Source organism: Ranitomeya variabilis, chromosome 2 (genome assembly GCF_051348905.1).
Source record: "Ranitomeya variabilis isolate aRanVar5 chromosome 2, aRanVar5.hap1, whole genome shotgun sequence".
NCBI lineage: Eukaryota > Metazoa > Chordata > Amphibia > Anura > Dendrobatidae > Ranitomeya > Ranitomeya variabilis.
In genome coordinates, this window is record NC_135233.1 from 180,476,783 (window position 1) to 180,495,672 (window position 18,890).

Below are 18,890 nucleotides of genomic sequence, written 5' to 3' on the forward strand. Positions count from 1 at the left end.
TGATGAAAGCACTTTTTGCATTTTAGGAAATGATGGCAAGTCTTATATGAGAAGGTTCCCACATGAAGAGTACAAGCCAGAGTGTTTGAGCTTCTCTGTGAAACATGTAATGAAAGTAATGGTCTGGGGCTGTATGGCAGCCAATGGTGTTGGAAGAACAAGGTGGCTACTATTGACTGGCCAGCTCTGTCCCCGGACCTCAATCCAATTGAAAATTTGTGGCACAAGGTATCATTAGAGATATCTAGAAAACAGCCAAGGACCAAGAGTGAGTTGATTGAGGCTCTGATACAGGCCTGGAACCACATCATCACTCGTGAACATCTGCAGAAGCTTGTTCACTCAATGCCACAGAGATGCAAGCTGGTGCTCAAGAGCAAAGGCTGGCCAATAAAGTATTAGAAGCTTAAGATGCACTCAAAAGGCCCTTTTCAGGACTCTGAATTAAATAAAAAATAATACATCTTAAAAAGTAAAATTTAAGTCTGTGTGAACTTGCATTGGAAGTTAATAAACTTAGAAACCTGTTCACCATTCTACACACTGTACTGGTGTAGGTATGGTTATGCTTTAAAAAAAATTATCAAAAATGCGCATGCCATAAAATTAATACACTTGGGACATTCAAAAATGAGTATGGCAAACAATGAGGGATTACAAAAACATATATGTTTCCACCAGTTTCACTGTAGAGCTGCAGAAGTATGAAACATATAGTTTTCTTCACGCCTATGCAGGACTTTTGAACACCACTGTATGTGTATGTGTGTATATATATATATATATATATATATATATATATATATATATATATATATATATATATATATATATATATATATATATATATATTCTCTTTATTGACATAGTGCTGTGATTGGCTGGTCAGAATTGACCAACCAATCGCGGCGATCGCCGATGTAGGGGGCTCGGTACAGACCCCCGTGGCGAGGTGCAGGGATGGTCTGCTGTCAGGGACAGCAGCTATCGTAACCCGATCACTGCACGATGCCTGGAAATGGCGCCGCCGTACGTATACTGCTCTTTACGGGAACACACCTCCCGCAGACCAGTGTACGGCGCATGTCAGAGGGGGTTTTCCCACAAACAGAATACATTTTAATTGCTGTAATGGATTTTGAAATAAACATAAGTTCCACAATCTTTATATGTAATTGTCTAAGGGGCACTTCCGTCTGTCTGTCACGGAAATCCCGCGTCGCTGAATCAGCAACGGGCACAGCCTGGCCGAGAATTAGTCCCTCCCTACTTCAGTCCAGTCAGTGCCCGGCACCCGCTCCATACTCCCCTCCGGTCAGCGCTCATACAGGTTAATGGCAGCGTTAACAGACCGCGTTATGCCGCGGTGTAACGCACTCCGTTAACGCTGCTATTAACCCTGTGTGAACAACATTTTCCTATTGATGATGCCTATGCAGCATCAATAGTAAAAAAATCTAGTGTTAAAAATAATTAAAAAAACAAAAAACCTGCTATTCTCACCTTCTGTCATCCGCCGATGCGCGCGGCTGCCGCCAGCTTCCTTTCCCAGAGATGCATTGCGAAATTACCCAGAAGACTTGGCGGTCTCGTGAGACCGCTAAGTCATCTGGATAATTTCGCAATGCATCTCTGGGAGCGGAAGCTGGCGGCAGCTGTGCGCGCATCGGGACAGCTTCGCTGGACGTCGGAGGGTGAGTATATAACTATTTTTTATTTTAATTATTTTTTTAACAGGGATATGGTGCCCACACTGCTATATACTACGTGGGCTGCTATATACTGCGTGGGCTGTGTTATATACTGCGTGGGCTGTGTTATATACTGCGTGGGCTGTGTTATATACTGCGTGGGCTGTGTTATATACTGCGTGGGCTGTGTTATATACTGCGTGGGCTGTGTTATATACTGCGTGGGCTGTGTTATATACTGCGTGGGCTGTGTTATATACTGCGTGGCCACTGTTATATACTGCGTGGCCACTGTTATATACTGCGTGGCCACTGTTATATACTGCGTGGCCACTGTTATATACTGCGTGGCCACTGTTATATACTGCGTGGCCACTGTTATATACTGCGTGGCCACTGTTATATACTGCGTGGCCACTGTTATATACTGCGTGGCCACTGTTATATACTGCGTGGCCACTGTTATATACTGCGTGGCCACTGTTATATACTGCGTGGCCACTGTTATATACTGCGTGGCCACTGTTATATACTGCGTGGCCACTGTTATATACTGCGTGGCCACTGTTATGTACTGCGTGGCCACTGTTATGTACTGCGTGGCCACTGTTATGTACTGCGTGGCCACTGTTATGTACTGCGTGGCCACTGTTATGTACTGCGTGGCCACTGTTATGTACTGCGTGGCCACTGTTATGTACTGCGTGGGCCGTGTTATGTACTGCGTGGGCCGTGTTATGTACTGCGTGGGCCGTGTTATGTACTGCGTGGGCCGTGCTATACTGCGTGGCTGCTATATACTATGTGGCTGCTATATACATATTCTAGAATACCCGATGTGTTAGAATCGGGCCACCATCTAGTTCTCTATGAATGTTCCCCTCCTATGAATGTTCCCCTCCTATGCGCTTTTTTTTTTTTTTTTTTTTTTTACTGTGTGGCTGTATCTGACCATTTATGAGCTGCTCCAGAAAATGCTCTGAACGTACCACATCTCCTGGCCAGGGGAGAAGGCAAAAGAGTATACAAATATTACAGCATGGGGTAAGCTTTCTGTAAGGTACAATGTTTTTAAACAGGCAGAGAAATGTTTCACCTCACAGAAAGCAGCGTCTGCGATCACTGCTGTAATATCTATATACAATTTTCCTTCCTCCTTCGCCTGACACAGCCATTACACAATACATAGCAGGGCACATTTCAAATATTATCTGGGCACAGGAACTACTTTTTTTTTTTTACCCAAATCCAGTTGTGGAATTATATTATTCCTAAATCTATTAAAAGTACTTTGTGGGACAATCTCTCTTTAAAGGAAAACTTTCACCCCCCCCCAGTCGTTTCAAACTAAAAGAGCCACCTTGTGCAGCAGTAATGCTGCATTCTGACAAGGTGGCTCTTTTAGTTCTGGGTGCTGTAACTAGAGAAATAATCAGTTTTATAATTTGTCTGAAATACCTTGTCTTCAGTCAGGGAGGCCGGTGTTTCCCCCCCTGCTTCAGACGCCACACAGACGTCACTCAAATCTTCTTGGCGCCGGGCGCCGCCTCCTCGGCGCTGTTTTGAAAATAGCCGGCGCCTGCGCTCTTTTTTCCTGCCTGGTGCAGGCGCAGTGAGCGCTGCCCATCTTTCCTCATATGCAGTCTCGGTGACTGTGCCTGCGCGGCCACCCTACCTGTGAATCCCAGCAGGGCGGCCGCACAGGCACAGTCACCGAGACTGCATATGAGGAAAGACGGGCAGCGCTCACTGCGCCTGCACCAGGCAGGAAAAAAGAGCGCAGGCGCCGGCTATTTTCAAAACAGCGCCGAGGAGGCGGCGCCTGGCGCCAAGAAGATTTGAGTGACGTCTGTGTGGCGTCTGAAGCAGGGGGGGAAATGCCGGCCTCCTTGACTGAAGACGAGGTATTTCTGACAAATTATAAAACTGATTATTTCTCTAGTTACAGCACCCAGAACTAAAAGAGCCACCTTGTCAGAATGCAGCATTACTGCTGCACAAGGTGGCTCTTTTAGTTTGAAACGACCAGGGGGGGGGGGGGGGAAGTGGGTGACTGGTTCCCTTTAAATAGATTGCGCGAGGCTAGCCAAATTTGCCCCTAGAAAAAGCCGGTAACTTCTGGCAAAGTGCACAACTGGACAAGTATGTACTGACTAAGGCTTCTTTCACACATCCGTTTTTTAGAATCGGTCACAATCCGTCAAAGTCTTGAAAAGACGGATCCTGTGCCGATTGTAAAAAGAGAGAGATTTTCCCCTGAATGGAAATTCTTACAGGCATGCTCAATCCGTCGCTGGATTCCAGTGTGTGACGGTCAGCAACGGATCCTGCGTCCATTGGCTTCCATTATAGCCAATGACAGACAGCACAGGATCCGTCGCTGGGTGATTTTATGACGTACCCAAAAAAGTTTCTATGAGCGTTGGCTCCGCCCGATGGACACAGAATTTGCGACTGATCCGTCGTACAACGGATGAAGCGGAAGGCCATCCGTCACAAGCCGTCGCTAATACAAGTCTATGAGAAAAAAACTGATCCAGCTGCAACATTTGCTGGATCCATTTTTTTCACAAAACGAATTTGGACGGAAACAAAAATACTGAAGTGTGAAAGAGGCCTCACCACATAGCCGCATTAAATCCTGCATATCTGACATGATTCACCTATCCCACCATCTACTACTGTGTGAGATGACTATGTCCTGAAAATAGACCTGTGGTAGTTCAACTGAGGGATAGCTGGTCCTGTGCACTCAATACTATACAAGTCACACTGTGCACCCATTACCGACATCCGCCGTACGTGCAAGTCGGGAGTGGGTGTGTAGAGCGGGCTCACAGGCTTTGCCCGGCCTGTGCCCAGCAGGTAATGCCTGTCACCCCCAGGATTTGTGTCTATGGGGTACGCCATTCTATGCGCCCATCAAACATCCCGAGACATGGTCACAAGATGCCGATGGATTGCTATGGCAGCCAGGATTTGCTGAAGATCCTAATGCCTACCATCACTGAGCCTGTGATTTTTGCTTTATACAGCAGGTTGAGGTATTCTAAATAAACAAACAAAACTTCCCTTTTCAATCATTAACCCCTTTATGACTGGGCTATTTTCAATCTTCCTACCCTTCCTCCAAAAGTCAATTCTACACCCACAAAGCCATTTGCGGGCTTGTCTTTTGCAGCATGAGTTGTACTTTTCCATGACGCCTTTCATTTTACCATATAATGTACTCGAAACCAGGAAAAATATTCCAAGTGTGTTGATATTGCCAAAAAAGTGTCATTCTACCATTGTTTGCGTTTTCACTATACGGTAAAACGGACATGACAATATGATTCTCCAGGTCAATGTGATTACGTAGATGCCAAACATGCATAGTTTTCTTTTATTTAAGTGGTGAAAGATAATTTGAAATTTGTTTAAAAAAAAAAAAAATAATAATAATAATTTTGGTCGCCATTTTCAGAGACCTGGAATCGTTTTTTCAATTTTTGTGATATGGGAATGTGTGAGGGCTTATTTTTTGCACCTTGACCTGACATTTTTATTGACACCGCTTTGGTGTAGATGAAATATTTTGTTTACCTTTTATTACAATGTTGCAGTGTAAAAAAAAAAAACTAAAGTAATTCTTTTGTTTCAACTTCTTTACTCTTTACGCAGTTTACAGATTGGATGAATTTGTTTAATATTTTCATCTGACTTTCCTGAGCTTAGCGATACCAAACGTGTATTTTTTTTAATTGTTTTATATTTAATTGGACGAAAGGGGACTGATTTGAACTTTTGTATTTTTTCCATATGTTTAAAAACAGTTCCATTAGGGACTTAAGCTGCGATTATATGATGGCATGTACTATACATGTGTATCAGCACTTCTACAGTGAAGGAAATAATTAATTGATCCCTTGCTGATTTTGTAAGTTTGCCCACTGATAAAGACATGAACAGTCTATAGTTTGAAGGGTAGGTTAATTTTAACACACAGAGAATATCAAAAATAAAATCCAGAAAATCACATTATATACATTTATTTGCATTTTGCAGTGAGAAATAAGTATTTTGATCCCCTACCCACCATTAAGAGTTCTGGCTCCTACAGACCAGTTAGACGCTCTTAATCAACTTGTTACCTACATTAAAGACAGCAGTCTGACAGTCACCTTTTGTAAAAGACTCCTGTCCACAGACACAATCAGGCTCTAACCTCTACAACATGGGCAACACCAAAGAGCGTTCTAAAGATGTCAGGGACAAGATCATAGACCTGCACAAAGCTGGAATGGGCTACTAAACCATACGTAAGACGCTGGGTGAGAAGGGGACAACTGTTGGTGCAAAAGTAGAAAATGGTAGAAATACAAAATGACTGTCAATCGACATCGATCTGGGGCACCATGCAACATCTCACCTCTTGAGGAAGGTGAGAGATCAGCTTAAAACTATACAGGGGGAACTTGTTATTGATCTCAAGGAAGCTAGGACCACAGTCTCCACGAAAACCATTGGTAACACATTACGCCGTAAAGGTTTAAAATCCTGCGTGCCCACAAGGTACCCCTGCTCAAGAAGGCACATGTGCAGACCCATCTGGAGTTTGCCAATGAACACCTGGATGATTCTGTGAATGATTGGGAGAAGGTGCTGTGGTCAGATGAGACAAAAATTGAAGTCTTTGGCATTCACACAACTCGCCGTGTTTGGAGGAAGAGAAATGCTGCCTATGACCCAAAGAACACCGTCCCCACTGTCAATCATGGAGGTGGAAACATTATGTTTTGGGAGTGTTTCACTGCTAAGTGCACAGGACTACTTCACCGCATCAATGGGAGAATGGATGGAGCCATGTACTGGAAAATCCTGGGTGACAACCTAATTCCCTCCACCGGGACATTAAAAATAGGTCACATCTGGGTCTTCCAGCAAGACAATGACCCAAAACATACAGCCAAGGCAATAAAGGAGTGCCTCAAAAAAAAAAAAGCACAATAAGGTCGAGTGGCCTAGCCAGTTACCTTAATCCCATAGAAATCTTATGGAGGGAGTTGAAGCTCCGAGTTGCAAATCGACAGACTAAAAATCTTAATGATTTAGAGATCTGCAAAGAGGAGTGGACCAAAATTCCTCCTGACGTGCGCAAACCTCCTCATCAACTACAAAAAAAATGTCTGACTGCTGTGCTTGCCAACAAGGGTTTTGCCACAAAGTATTATGTCTTGTTTGCCAGAGGGATCAAATACTTATTTCTCACTGCAAATGCAAATTATATAATTTGCACAATGTAATTTTCTGGATTTTATTTTTGATATTATATCTCTCAATGTTAAAATTAACCTACCCTTAAAATTATAAACTGCATGTCTTTGTCAGTGGGCAAACTTACAAAATCAGCAAGAGATCAAATAATAATTTCCTTCACTTTATTTATAAAGAAAATCCCGATCTTGTTCACCATCTAAACGATGGCTTTCACAGGAGTGTCGTTATGACAGGCATCGGGATCTTTAGCAGACCCCTGGCTTTCATGGCAATCCATCAGCGCCCCACAATCACGTCACACTCCATCTGCAGCTGTTAGAGGCATATGATGACTGATTGAATCGTCCATCATCTGTCAGGAAGATGTGGACTCGGCTTGCGAGTCTAAATCAAAGGCAGGGACACACCATATGATTTAGCTGTACATTATATTAAATCAAAGGCAGGGACACACCATATGATTTAGCTGTACATTATATTTTATGAAGAGATTGAAAATAAAGATTTAAAATAAATAAAACACACACGTGATATTACATCCCATGAAAGTAACCCATTCGATAAACTCCATGCAGCACATGTAATGTAAGTGGGGGATTGCTAATGATCTTACATAAAGACAACAGTAAGCAAGAGGGAGAGGTTTTCTACACTGCTTACTGTATACAGTGGGGGAAAAAGTATTTAGTCAGCCACCAATTGTGCAAGTTCTCCCACTTAAAAAGGTAAGAGAGGCCTGTAATTGACATCATAGGTAGACCACACCTATGAGAGTCAAAATGAGAAACAAATCCAGAAAATCATCTTGTCTGATTTGGCAATTTTTTTTTTTTAGCAAATTATGGTGGAAAATAAGAACCGTATATACTCGAGTATAAGCCGATCAGAATATAAGCCGAGACCCCTAACTTTGCCACAAAATCTGGGAAAACTTAATGACTCGAGTATAAGCCTAGGGTGGAAAATACAGCAGCTACTGGTAAATTTCAAAAATAAAAATAGATACCAATAAAAATAAAATTGATTGAGACATCAGTAGGTTGTGTTTTTGAATATCCATATTGAATCAGGAGCCCCATATAATGCTCCATGCAATTCATGATGGGCCCCATAAGATGCTCCATACAAAGTATGCCCCATATAATGCTTCATAAAGTTTAAGATGGGCCCAATAAGATGCTCCATATTAAAATATACCTTTATATAATGCTGCACAAAGGTTAATAGTGGCCCCATAAGATGCTCCATAGACACATTTGCCCCATACAGTGCTGCACAAAGGTTGATTATGGCCCCATAAGATGCTCCATAGAGATATTTGCCCCATATAATGCTGCACAAATGCTGATTATGGCCCCATAAGATACTCCATAGAGATATTCGCTCCATATAATGCTGCACAAATGCTGATTATGGCCCCATAAGATGCTTCATAGAGATATTTGCCCCATTTGCTGTTGCTGCGATAAAAAAAAAAAAGACATACTCGCCTCTCGTTGCTCAGGCCCCCAGCACTTGCAATATTCACCTGTCCTCATTCCAACGCTGGGCGCCGCTCTGTCTTCCGCGTCCTCTGTACTGACATTCAGGCAGAGGGCGTGCACTAACCACGTCATCACGCCATTTGACCTGAGCATCACAGCAGATGACGCGAAAGATGGAGCGGCGCCCAACGGTGGAACGAGGACTGGTGAATATCGCACAATGCTGCTAACCCTCCCCATTATACTCACCTGCGTCCGGTCCCTGGCATCTTCCCTGATGGTCATCTCTGGGCACTGACAGCTTCTTCCAGCGTTGAGCGGTCACCGGTACCGCTCATTACAGTAATGAATATGCGGCTCCACCCCTATGGGAGTGGAGTCGCGTCCATATTCATTACTGTAATGAGCGGTACCATGTGACCGCTCAACGCTGGAAGAAGCTGTCAGCGCTCGGAGACCATTCTAGATGCAGGGACCACGGCAGGAGCAGGTGAGTATGTCACAGCCGCCTCCCCCGCCGACCCCCCCTGGGACAATGACTCGAGTATAAGCCGAGAGGGGCACTTTCAGCCTAAAAAAATGGGCTGAAAATCTCGGCTTATACTCGAGTATATACGGTATTTGGTCATTAACAAAAGTTCATCTTAGTGTTTTGTTATATATCCTTTGTTGGCAATGACAGAGGTCAAGCATTTTCTGTAAGTCTTCACAAGGTTGGCACACACTATTGGTGGTATGTTGGCCCATACGTCCATGAAGATCTCCTCTAGAGCAGTGATGTTTGGGGCCTGTCGCTGGGCAACACGGACTTTCAAATCCTTCCAAAGTTTTTCTATGGGGTTGAGATCTGGAGACAGCCTAGGCCACTCCAGGACCTTCATATGCTTCTTATGAAGCCACTCCTTCATTATCCTGGCCGGTGTGCTTGGGATCATTATCATGCTGAAAGCCCATCCACATTTCCTCTTTAATGCCCTTGCTGATGGAAAGAGGTTTGCACTCAAAATATCATGATTCATGGCCCCATTCATGTTGTCATGTACTCAGATTAGTCATCCTGATCCCTTTGCAGCGAAACAGCCCAAAAGCATGGTTGCCACCCCCATGCTTCACAGTAGGTATGGTGTTTTTTGGATGCAACTCAGCGTTGTCTCCTCCAAACACGAGTTTTGTTTTTACCAAACAGAACTACTGTGGTTTCATCAGACCATATGACATTCTCCAAATGCTCTTCTGGATAATCCAAATGCTCTCGAGCAAACTTCAGACAGTCCCGGACATGGAGTGACTTAAGCAGGGGGACACATTTGGCACTGCAGGATGTGAGTCCCTTGCGGCATAGTGTTAATGATGGTAGCCTTTTTTATGGTGGTCCCAGCTCTATGCAGGTCATTCACTAGGTCCAAAGTGGTGTTCTGAGAATTTTCCTCACTGTTCTGATCATTTTGACCCCACAGGGGGAGATCTTGCATGGAGCCCCAGATTCAGGGACATTATCAGTGGTTTTTTATGTCTTTCATTTTCTTATTATTGCTCCCACAGTAGATTTCATCACACTAAGCTGCTTGCCTATTGCAGATTCAGTGTTCCCAGCCTGGTGCAGGGCTAAAATTTTGTTTCTGGTGTCCTTCGAAAGCTCTTTGGTCTTCACCATAGTGGAGTTTGAAGTGTGACTGTTTGAGGTTGTGAGAATGTTTCTTTTATACTGATAACAAGTTCATACAGGTGCCATTACTACAGGTAATGAGTGGAGGACAGAGGAGCCTCTTAAAGAAGAATTTACAGGTCTGTGAGAGCCAGAAATCTTGTGTGTTTTTTTAGGTGACTTACTTATTTTCCACCATAATTTGCTAAATAAATCTTGCCAAATCAGACAAGGTGGATTTTCTGGATTTGTTTTCTCATATTGACTCTTACAGTTGTGGTCTACCGATGATGTCAATTACAGGCCTTTTTCATCTTTTTCAGTTGGAGAACTTGCACAATTGGTGGCTGACTAAATACTTTATTTCCCCACTGTATGTGTTTTCCCTTCCTGGGATGTTCACCATTTTCTCTGCCAACACAGAAAGCATGGAAAACATTGTAAAGAGGTAGCATACAGATTATAGTACTTCTCAAAGGGGGCTTTGGCTGTAATCCCATAGCCAGCTTTATTCTTGGAGCTGCCTTATCTGTGAAGACATAGTGTGAAACCGCAGCAGTGTGCAATGACATACAGGTGCTTGTCACAAAATTAGATATCATCATAAAGTTAATTTCAGTTCTTCAATATGAAAAGTGAAACGCATATAGAGTCATTACAAATTATTGTGATCTATTTCAAGTGTTTTTCTGTTAATGTTGATTATTATGGCTTACAGCCAATGAAACCTCAAGTCATCTCCGTAAATTTAGAATAATTAACAAGTCACCTGCAAAGGCTTCCAAAGTGTTTAAAAAGGTCCCTTTGTCTCTAGGCTCCGCAATAATGGAGAAGACTGCTGACTTGACAGATTTGCAGAAGGCAGTCATTGACACACTCCACAAGGAAGGTTAGCCAAAAAAGATCATTGCTAAAGATGCTGGCTGTTCAGAGTGCTGTATCCAAGCATAATAATGGAATAATGGAAAGTTGTGGAAGTAAAAAGTGTGGTAGAAAAAGGTGCACAAGCAACCGGGATAACCGTAGCATTGAAAGGATTAAGAAAAGGCCATTCAAAAATTTGGGGGATATTCACAAGGAGTGGACTGCCGCTGAAGTCATTGCTTCAAGAGCCACCGCACACAGACGTGCCCAGTACATGGGCTACAAGTGTCGCATTCCATGTTTTAAGCCACTCATGACTAATAGACAATGCCAGAAGTGTCTTACCAGGGCCAAGGAGAAAAAGAACTGGACTGTTGCTCAGTGGTCCAAGTTGTTGTTTTCAGATGAAAGTAAATTTAGCATTTCATTTGGAAATCAAGGTCCCAGAGTGGAGAGGCCACAATCCAAGCTGCTTGAGATTTAGTGTGAAGTTTCCACAATCAGTGATGGTTTGGGGAGCCATGTCATCTGCTGGTGTAGGTCCACTGTGTTTTATCAAGACCAAAGTCAGCGCAGCCGTCTACCAGGAAATTTTAGAGAAATTCATGCTTCACTTTGCTGACAAGCTTTTTGGAGATGGACATTTCATTCTCCAGCAGGACTTGGTACCTGTCCACACATCCAAAAGTACCAATACATGGTTTAAAAACAACAGTGTCACTGTGCTTCATGGGCCAGCAAACTCGTCTGACCTTAACCCCATAGAGAATCTGAGGTATTGTCAAGATAAAGTTGAGACTGAAATAAATTAACTTTTTGATTATCTAATTTTGTGAGAAGTACCTGTTTGAGCGTACTGCCATGGCTCACAGCAGTACATGACCTGGATATAAAATGCCAGGGCACTGATTTCTAATTATACAGATAAGATACTGATTTCTTTTTATATCCCATTTAATTAACAATAAAGTTTACATTTTATTCACATTCTTTAAACCCAATCCTTTTCTCCCTCTTGTTCACTTTTATTCTATATATATTCTAAGTGATATGCTAATCTGAATAGTGTAATACATAAGGTGGGATTTTAGCTCTGAGACTTAGGGTACTGTCACACTAAACGATTTACCAACGATCACGACCAGCGATACGACCTGGCCGTGATCGTTGGTAAGTGGTTGTGTGGTCGCTGGGGAGCTGTCACACAGACAGCTATCCAGCGACCAACGATGCCGAAGTCCCCGGGTAACCAGGGTAAACATCGGGTTACTAAGCGCAGGGCCGCGCTTAGTAACCTGATGTTTACCGTGGTTACCAGCGTAAAAGTAAAAAAAAAAAAAAAACAGTACATACTTACATTCCGGTGTCTGTCCCCCGGCGTTCTGCTTCTCTCCACTGTGTCTGCCAGCCGGAAAGCACAGCGGTGACGTCACCGCTGTGCTCGCTTTCCGGCCGGCCGGCGCTCACAGTGCTGAGAAGCAGAACGCCGGGGGACAGACACCGGAATGTGAGTATGTACTGTTTGTTTTTTTTTACTTTTACGCTGGTAACCACGGTAAACATCGGCGTGGCCCTGCGCTTAGTAACCCGATTTTTACCCTGGTTACAAGCGAACGCATCGCTGTCACACACAACGATCCAGCGATGACAGCGGGAGATCCAGCGACGAAAGAAAGTTCCAAACGATCTGCTACGACGTACGATTCTCAGCAGGGTCCCTGATCGCTGCTGCGTGTCAGACACAGCGATATCGTATGGATATCGCTGGAACGTCACGGATCGTACCGTCGTAGCGACAAAAGTGCCGATGTGTGACAGTACCCTTACAGGGTATGCATACACGAACATGTTAGTTTTTTTTTTTTTTTAACACTTATGTACTAGGTGAACGAACATCTGGTGTACATTTGTTAGTTTGTTGACTGAGTATTGAGAGGTGTTGCTCACCAATAGGACAATTAAGGCACTTGGTTGGAATGGTTTGATCTATTCGCCACACTACTTTCATTAAATGTATGAGGTATATGGACATACTCTGATGTTTTTACCGGAAACTTCAAAGGACTAATTTGATATGATTCTGTATGTTCAGGGATTATAATACCATATATCGTTACTATTATCTTGTTAGATGTTTGCATTTTGGACACGTTGAACATAGTACAACTAGAGATGAGTAGACAGTAAGTTTTGGCTAATAAGTTTAGAAGGGACACAGTGCAGGACATACAGAAGTGTCTTTCTTCATATCTGTATTACAATTTCTATTAGTAACTGTAACCACTACCCAGTGTCAGAATTTTTTTTATTTGACTGACCTCAACAGCCCACCCAACTGACCTTGTTGATCTCTAATAGGGTCTGTTGTGGTGTTCCTCACTTTTGACAGGAAGAATAGCTCTGCCTGCTGCACTATGTCTACAGTCTATGGCAATCTGTGATGGAGCCTCTCAATCAGATGTAAGCATAGCCTTACCCCAATACATAGAAAATGTTATTGCATCAATATTCACTGTATGCATTTAATGTACTTACTACTACTACTGTTCACTTCAACCTGTTACTTCTGGATTGTTACAGGGCCGAAGATCCCCCTCCTATCAAGATTCAGCTACTGTCACCTCCAGAAAACGCAACTGGTGATTCAAAAAGTACAAAGTCTTTGTCTTTAGAAACAAAAGCTACTGATCAAAACCAGTCAAGGAAAACCAGGAGAAGGATAATTATATCAAAGCCAGTCACTCGCAGGAAAATCAGATGATTGTTCCTTTTGAACGTTGTTGATTTTAATGTGTTGTGTAAAATAAACTGTAAAATATTAAAATCGGCTCACTGGGAAGAATTTATATAAATTATTGTAAACGGTCTTAAAAGCTTGAAGTTTAATATTTCAATGGAATTTTCTTCCCAGACATGTTTTCTATTTTGTATCCTTTTATAATAAAAAATGTATCTATAGCTTCTTGATATATTAAATAAATGAAAGAATTAACAATATTTTACTTTTATCATAAAACTGTTTCAATTTGTTAACGATCCTTGATTTCCATAATGACTTTCTGAAATGTATTGCATCCTTGACCTTTTTAAGTCATAGGCCATGTTCCCACTTAGTGTAAATGTTGCATTTTTTTCTAATGCCTTAGTTTGTGCACAAAATCAACTACATTAACCCCTTTACCCCCAAGAGTGGTTTGCACGTTAATGACCGGGCCAATTTTTACAATTCTGACCACTGTCCCTTTGAGGTTATAACTCTGGAACGCTTCAACGGATCTTGGCGATTCTGACACTGTTTTCTCGTGACATATTGTACTTCATGATAGTGGTAAAATTTCTTCGATGTAACTTGCGTTTATTTGTGAAAAAAATGGAAATTTGGCGAAAATTTTGAAAATTTCGCAATTTACCAACTTTGAATTTTTATGCCATTAAATTACAGAGATATGTCACACAAAATACTTAATAGGTAACATTTCCCACATGTCTACTTTACATCAGCACAATTTAGGAACCAAAATTTTTTTTTGTTAGGGAGTTATAAGGGTTAAAAGTTGACCAGCAATTTCTCATTTTTGCAACACCATTTTTTTTTAGGGACCACATCTCATTTGAAGTCATTTTGAGGGGTCTATATGATAGAAAATACCCAAGTGTGACACCATTCTAAAACTGCACCCCTCAAGGTGCTCAAAACCACATTCAAGAAATGTATTAACCCTTCAGGTGTTTCACAGGAATTTTTGGAATGTTTAAATAAAAATTAACATTTAATTTTTTTTTACACAAAATTTATTTCAGCTCCAATTTGTTTTATTTTACCAAGGGTAACAGGAGAAAATTGACCCCAAAAGTTGGTGTACAATTTGTGCTGAGTACGCTGATACCCCATATGTGGGGGTAAACCACTGTTTGGGCGCACCGCAGAGCTCGGAAGGGAAGGAGCGCCATTTGACTTTTCAATGCAAAATTGACTGGAATTAAGATGGGACGCCATGTTGCGTTTGGAGAGCCCCTGATGTGCCTAAACATTGAAACCCCCCACAAGTGACACCATTTTGGAAAGTAGACCCCCTAAGGAACTTATCTAGATGTGTGGTGAGCACTTTGACCCAACAAGTGCTTCACAGAAGTTTATAATGCAGAGCCGTAAAAATAAAAAAATCATATTTTTTCACAAAAATGATCTTTTCGCCCCCATTTTTTTTCCCCAAGGGTAAGAGAAGAAATTAGACCACAATAGTTGTTGTGCAATTTGTCCGGAGTACGCCGATACCCCATATGTGGGGGTAAACGACTGTTTGGGCGCATGGCAGAGCTCGGAAGGGAAGGAGCGCCATTTGGAATGCAGGCTTAGATGGATTGGTCTGCAGGCATCACGTTGCATTTGCAGAGCCCCTGATGTACCCAAACAGTAGAAACCCCCAAAAGTGACCCCATATTGGAAACTAGACCTCCCAAGGAACTTATCTAGATGTGTTGTGAGAACTTTGAACCCCCAAGTGTTTCACTACAGTTTACAACGCAGAGCCGTGAAAATAAAAAATCTTTTTTTCCCACAAAAATAATTTTTAGCCCCCCAAATTTATATTTTCCCAAGGGTAACAAGAGAACTTGGACCCCAAAAGTTGTTGTCCAATTTGTCCCGAGTACGCTGATGCCCCATATGTTGGGGTAAACCCCTGTTTGGGCGCATGGGAAAGCTCGGAAGGGAAGGAGCTCTGTTTTACTGTTTCAATGCAGAATTGGCTGGAATTGAGATCGGACGCCATGTCGCGTTTGGAGAGCCCCTGATGTGCCTAAACAGTGGAAACTCCCCAATTCTAACTGAAACCCTAATCCAAACACACCCCTAACCCTAATCCCAACGGTAACCCTAACCACACCCCTAAACCTGACACACCCCTAACTCTAATCCCAACCGTAAATGTAATCCTAACCCTAACTTTAGCCCCAACCCTAACTTTAGCTCCAACCCTAGCCCCAACCCTAACCCTAGCCCTAACCCTAATGGGAAAATGGAAATAAATACATTTTTTTAATTTTATTATTTTCCCCTAACTCAGGGGGTGATGAAGGGGGGTTTGATTTACTTTTATAGCATTTTTTATAGTGGATTTTTATGGTTGGCAGCCGTCACACACTAAGACGCTTTTTATAGCAAAAAAGTTTTTGCGTCTCCACATTTTGAGACCTATAATTTTTCCATATTTTGGTCCACAGAGTAATGTGAGGTCTTGTTTTTTGTGGGACGAGTTGACGTTTTTATTGGTGACATTTTCGGACACGTGACAGTTTTTGATCGATCTTTATTCCGATTTTTGTGAGGCAGAATGACAAAAAAAACAGCTATTCATGAATTTCTTTTGGGGGAGGCGTTTATACCGTTCCACATTTGGTAAAATTGATAAAGCAGTTTTATTCTTCGGGTCAGTACGATTACAGCGATACCTCATTTATATCATTTTTTTACGCTTTGGCGCTTTTATACGATAAAAACTATTTTATAGAATAAATAATTATTTTGGCATCGCTTTATTCTGAGGACTATAACATTTTTATTTTTTCTTTGACGCTGTATGGTGGCTCGTTTTTTGCGGGACAAGATGACGTTTTCAGCGGTTCCGTGGTTATTTATATCCGTCTTTTTGATCGCGTGTTATTCCACTTTTTGTTCGGCGGTATGATAATAAAGCGTTTTTTGCCTCTTTTTTTTTCCTACGGTGTTCACTGAAGGGGTTAACTAGTGATATAGTTTTATAGGTGGGGTCGTTACGGACGCGGCGATACTAAATGTGTACTTTTATTGTTTTTTTTTTATTTAGATAAAGAAATGTATTTATGGGAATAATATATATATTTTTTTCTTTATTTAGGATTTTTTTTTTTTTCTACACATGTGGAATTTTTTTTTTTTTACTTTGTCCCGGGGGGGGGGGGGACATCACAGATCGCTGATTTGACAGTTTGCACAGCACTCTGTCAGATCATCGATCTGCCTCACAGCACTGCAGGCTTACCAAGCGCCTGCTCTGAGCAGGCACTTGATAAGCCACCTCCCTCCCTGCAGTACCCGGATGCCGCGGCCATCTTGGATCCGGGCACCTGCAGCGAGGAGGAGGTAAGAGACCCTCGCAGCAACGCGATCACATTGCGTTGCTCCGGGGGTCTCGGAAGCCCGCAGGGAGCCCCCTCCCTGCGCGATGCTTCTCTGTACCGCCGGCACACCGCGATCAAGTTTGATCGCGGTGTGCCGGGGGTTAATGGGCTGGGGGCGGTCCGTGACCGCTCCTGGCACATAGTGCCGGATGTCAGCTGCGATAGTCAGCTGACACCCGGCCGCACTCCCCCCGTGAGCGCCGCCGATCGCGCTGGACGTACTATCCCGTCGGTCATACGGGCCCACCCCACCTCGACGGGATAGTACGTCCAATGTCAGAAAGGGGTTAAGGGTATGTGCCCATGATCTGGAAGTATCAGTGCTTTGGGATGTATTGTATTTTTGCTGCGTTCTGTTGAACACAGGTAAATCCACACTGTACACTGAACCCTACGGATTTACTGTATCCTATACATTATATTTTGGAAATTTCTGTTGCAGAGACTAGCATCTCCGCAAGAGAAATTGACATGCTGTTGATTTGAAAGAAGCACCGCATGTCCCTTTCCGTGGGTGATCTGTAGGCGCACATGCACGCATTTCTAGAAATCCCATCCACTATGCTGTAACATCTGGCTGCTACGGTTTTGACACTGCATAAGTATGCAGCTTCAAAACCGCAGCAAATCCTGATCATGGGCACGTACCCTTAAAGGTACATTCGTAGGGTTTTTCAAAGTTGGTCCTTGAAAAAAAAACCCTGAAATATCGTTTGAAAGACTCTTCCTTTTTATTTCTATTGTAAAACCAGTCTTCTGTTTTATATATTGTCTTATTGAGCACTTTTTTCCCCGCTTCAGTTAAAAAAAAAAAAAAAAAAAAAAAAAATGTTTTGTAGGGGCTAGAAGTACATGACACTACTTTTGAAGTGGCTCCTAATGGCACCTGATCCAAACTACTAGGCGTTGTCCAATTAAAAGGCTGCAACAAAGAAAAAGCTTTCAGAGCACTTCAAAAACTCTACACCCTATACCTTCCTGACCAGGTCATGTTAGTGGGAAAATTTGTTTAACCCCTTAACGACCGCCGATACGCCTTTTAACGGCGGCCGCTAAGGGTACTTAAACCACAGCGCCGTTAATTAACGGCGCTGTGGAAAAAGTGAATAGCGCCCCCCAGAGTCAGATTTTCTCTGGGGTCTCGGTTGCCGAGGGTAGCCGAGACCCCAGAGAACATGATTCGGGGGGTTTTTACCGACCCCCGAGTTGCGATCGCCGGTAATTAACCGTTTACCGGCGGTCGCAAAAAAAAAAAAAACGCGATTTGCCATTTAATTTCTCTGTCCTCCGATGTGATCGCACATCGGAGGACAGAGAAATAGGGTCCCCGATGGCCTCCGATAGCCCCCCGATACTCACCTATCTCCCCCGGTGCTCCTCGTGGCTCCCGATGGGCGCCGCCATCTTTTTTCTGGGGAAAAATGGCGGGCGCAGTGCGCCCGGCACCCGGAAGATCTTTGGGGTCTCGGCTGCCGGGGGTAGCCGAGACCCCAAAGAACATGATCGGGGTCGGTTTGCACCGACCCCTGTTTTGCGATCGCCGGTAATTAACAGTTTACCGGCAACCGCAAAAAAAAAAAAAAACGATGTGTAATTCTCTGTCCTCTGATGTGATCGCACATCAGAGGACAGAGAAATAGGGGGATTCGGGGACCCTATCATTCTCACCCAGTGTCCCTGGGTCCTCTTCCGTCTCCTCCTGCCGGCCGGCTTTTTCCTCATGGCGGGCGCATGCGCAGTGCGCCTGCCATCTGCCGGCCGGCAGGAGAGACGAGTTGGAGCTAAAAT

At 43.1% G+C, this 18,890-nt stretch overlaps 1 protein-coding gene across 8 annotated transcripts in view; it reads left to right on the forward strand.

Moving 5' to 3' along the window:
• AHCTF1 (AT-hook containing transcription factor 1) overlaps positions 1-13,940 on the forward strand; it is a 215,027-nt gene extending 201,087 nt beyond the window's left edge. For 4 of the 8 annotated variants that reach the window (XM_077283248.1, XM_077283249.1, XM_077283250.1 and 1 more), the window contains one exon: positions 13,524-13,940. In XM_077283248.1, the coding sequence (XP_077139363.1) occupies positions 13,524-13,704 (181 nt within the window). In that variant the 3' untranslated portion in view covers positions 13,705-13,940. Of the gene's footprint in view, positions 1-10,893; positions 10,969-13,301; positions 13,404-13,523 lie in introns of all 8 variants that reach the window. The other 4 variants (XR_013221111.1, XM_077283251.1, XM_077283252.1 and 1 more) reach the window with 4 other exon arrangements.
• Positions 13,941-18,890: the final 4,950 nt, after the last annotated feature.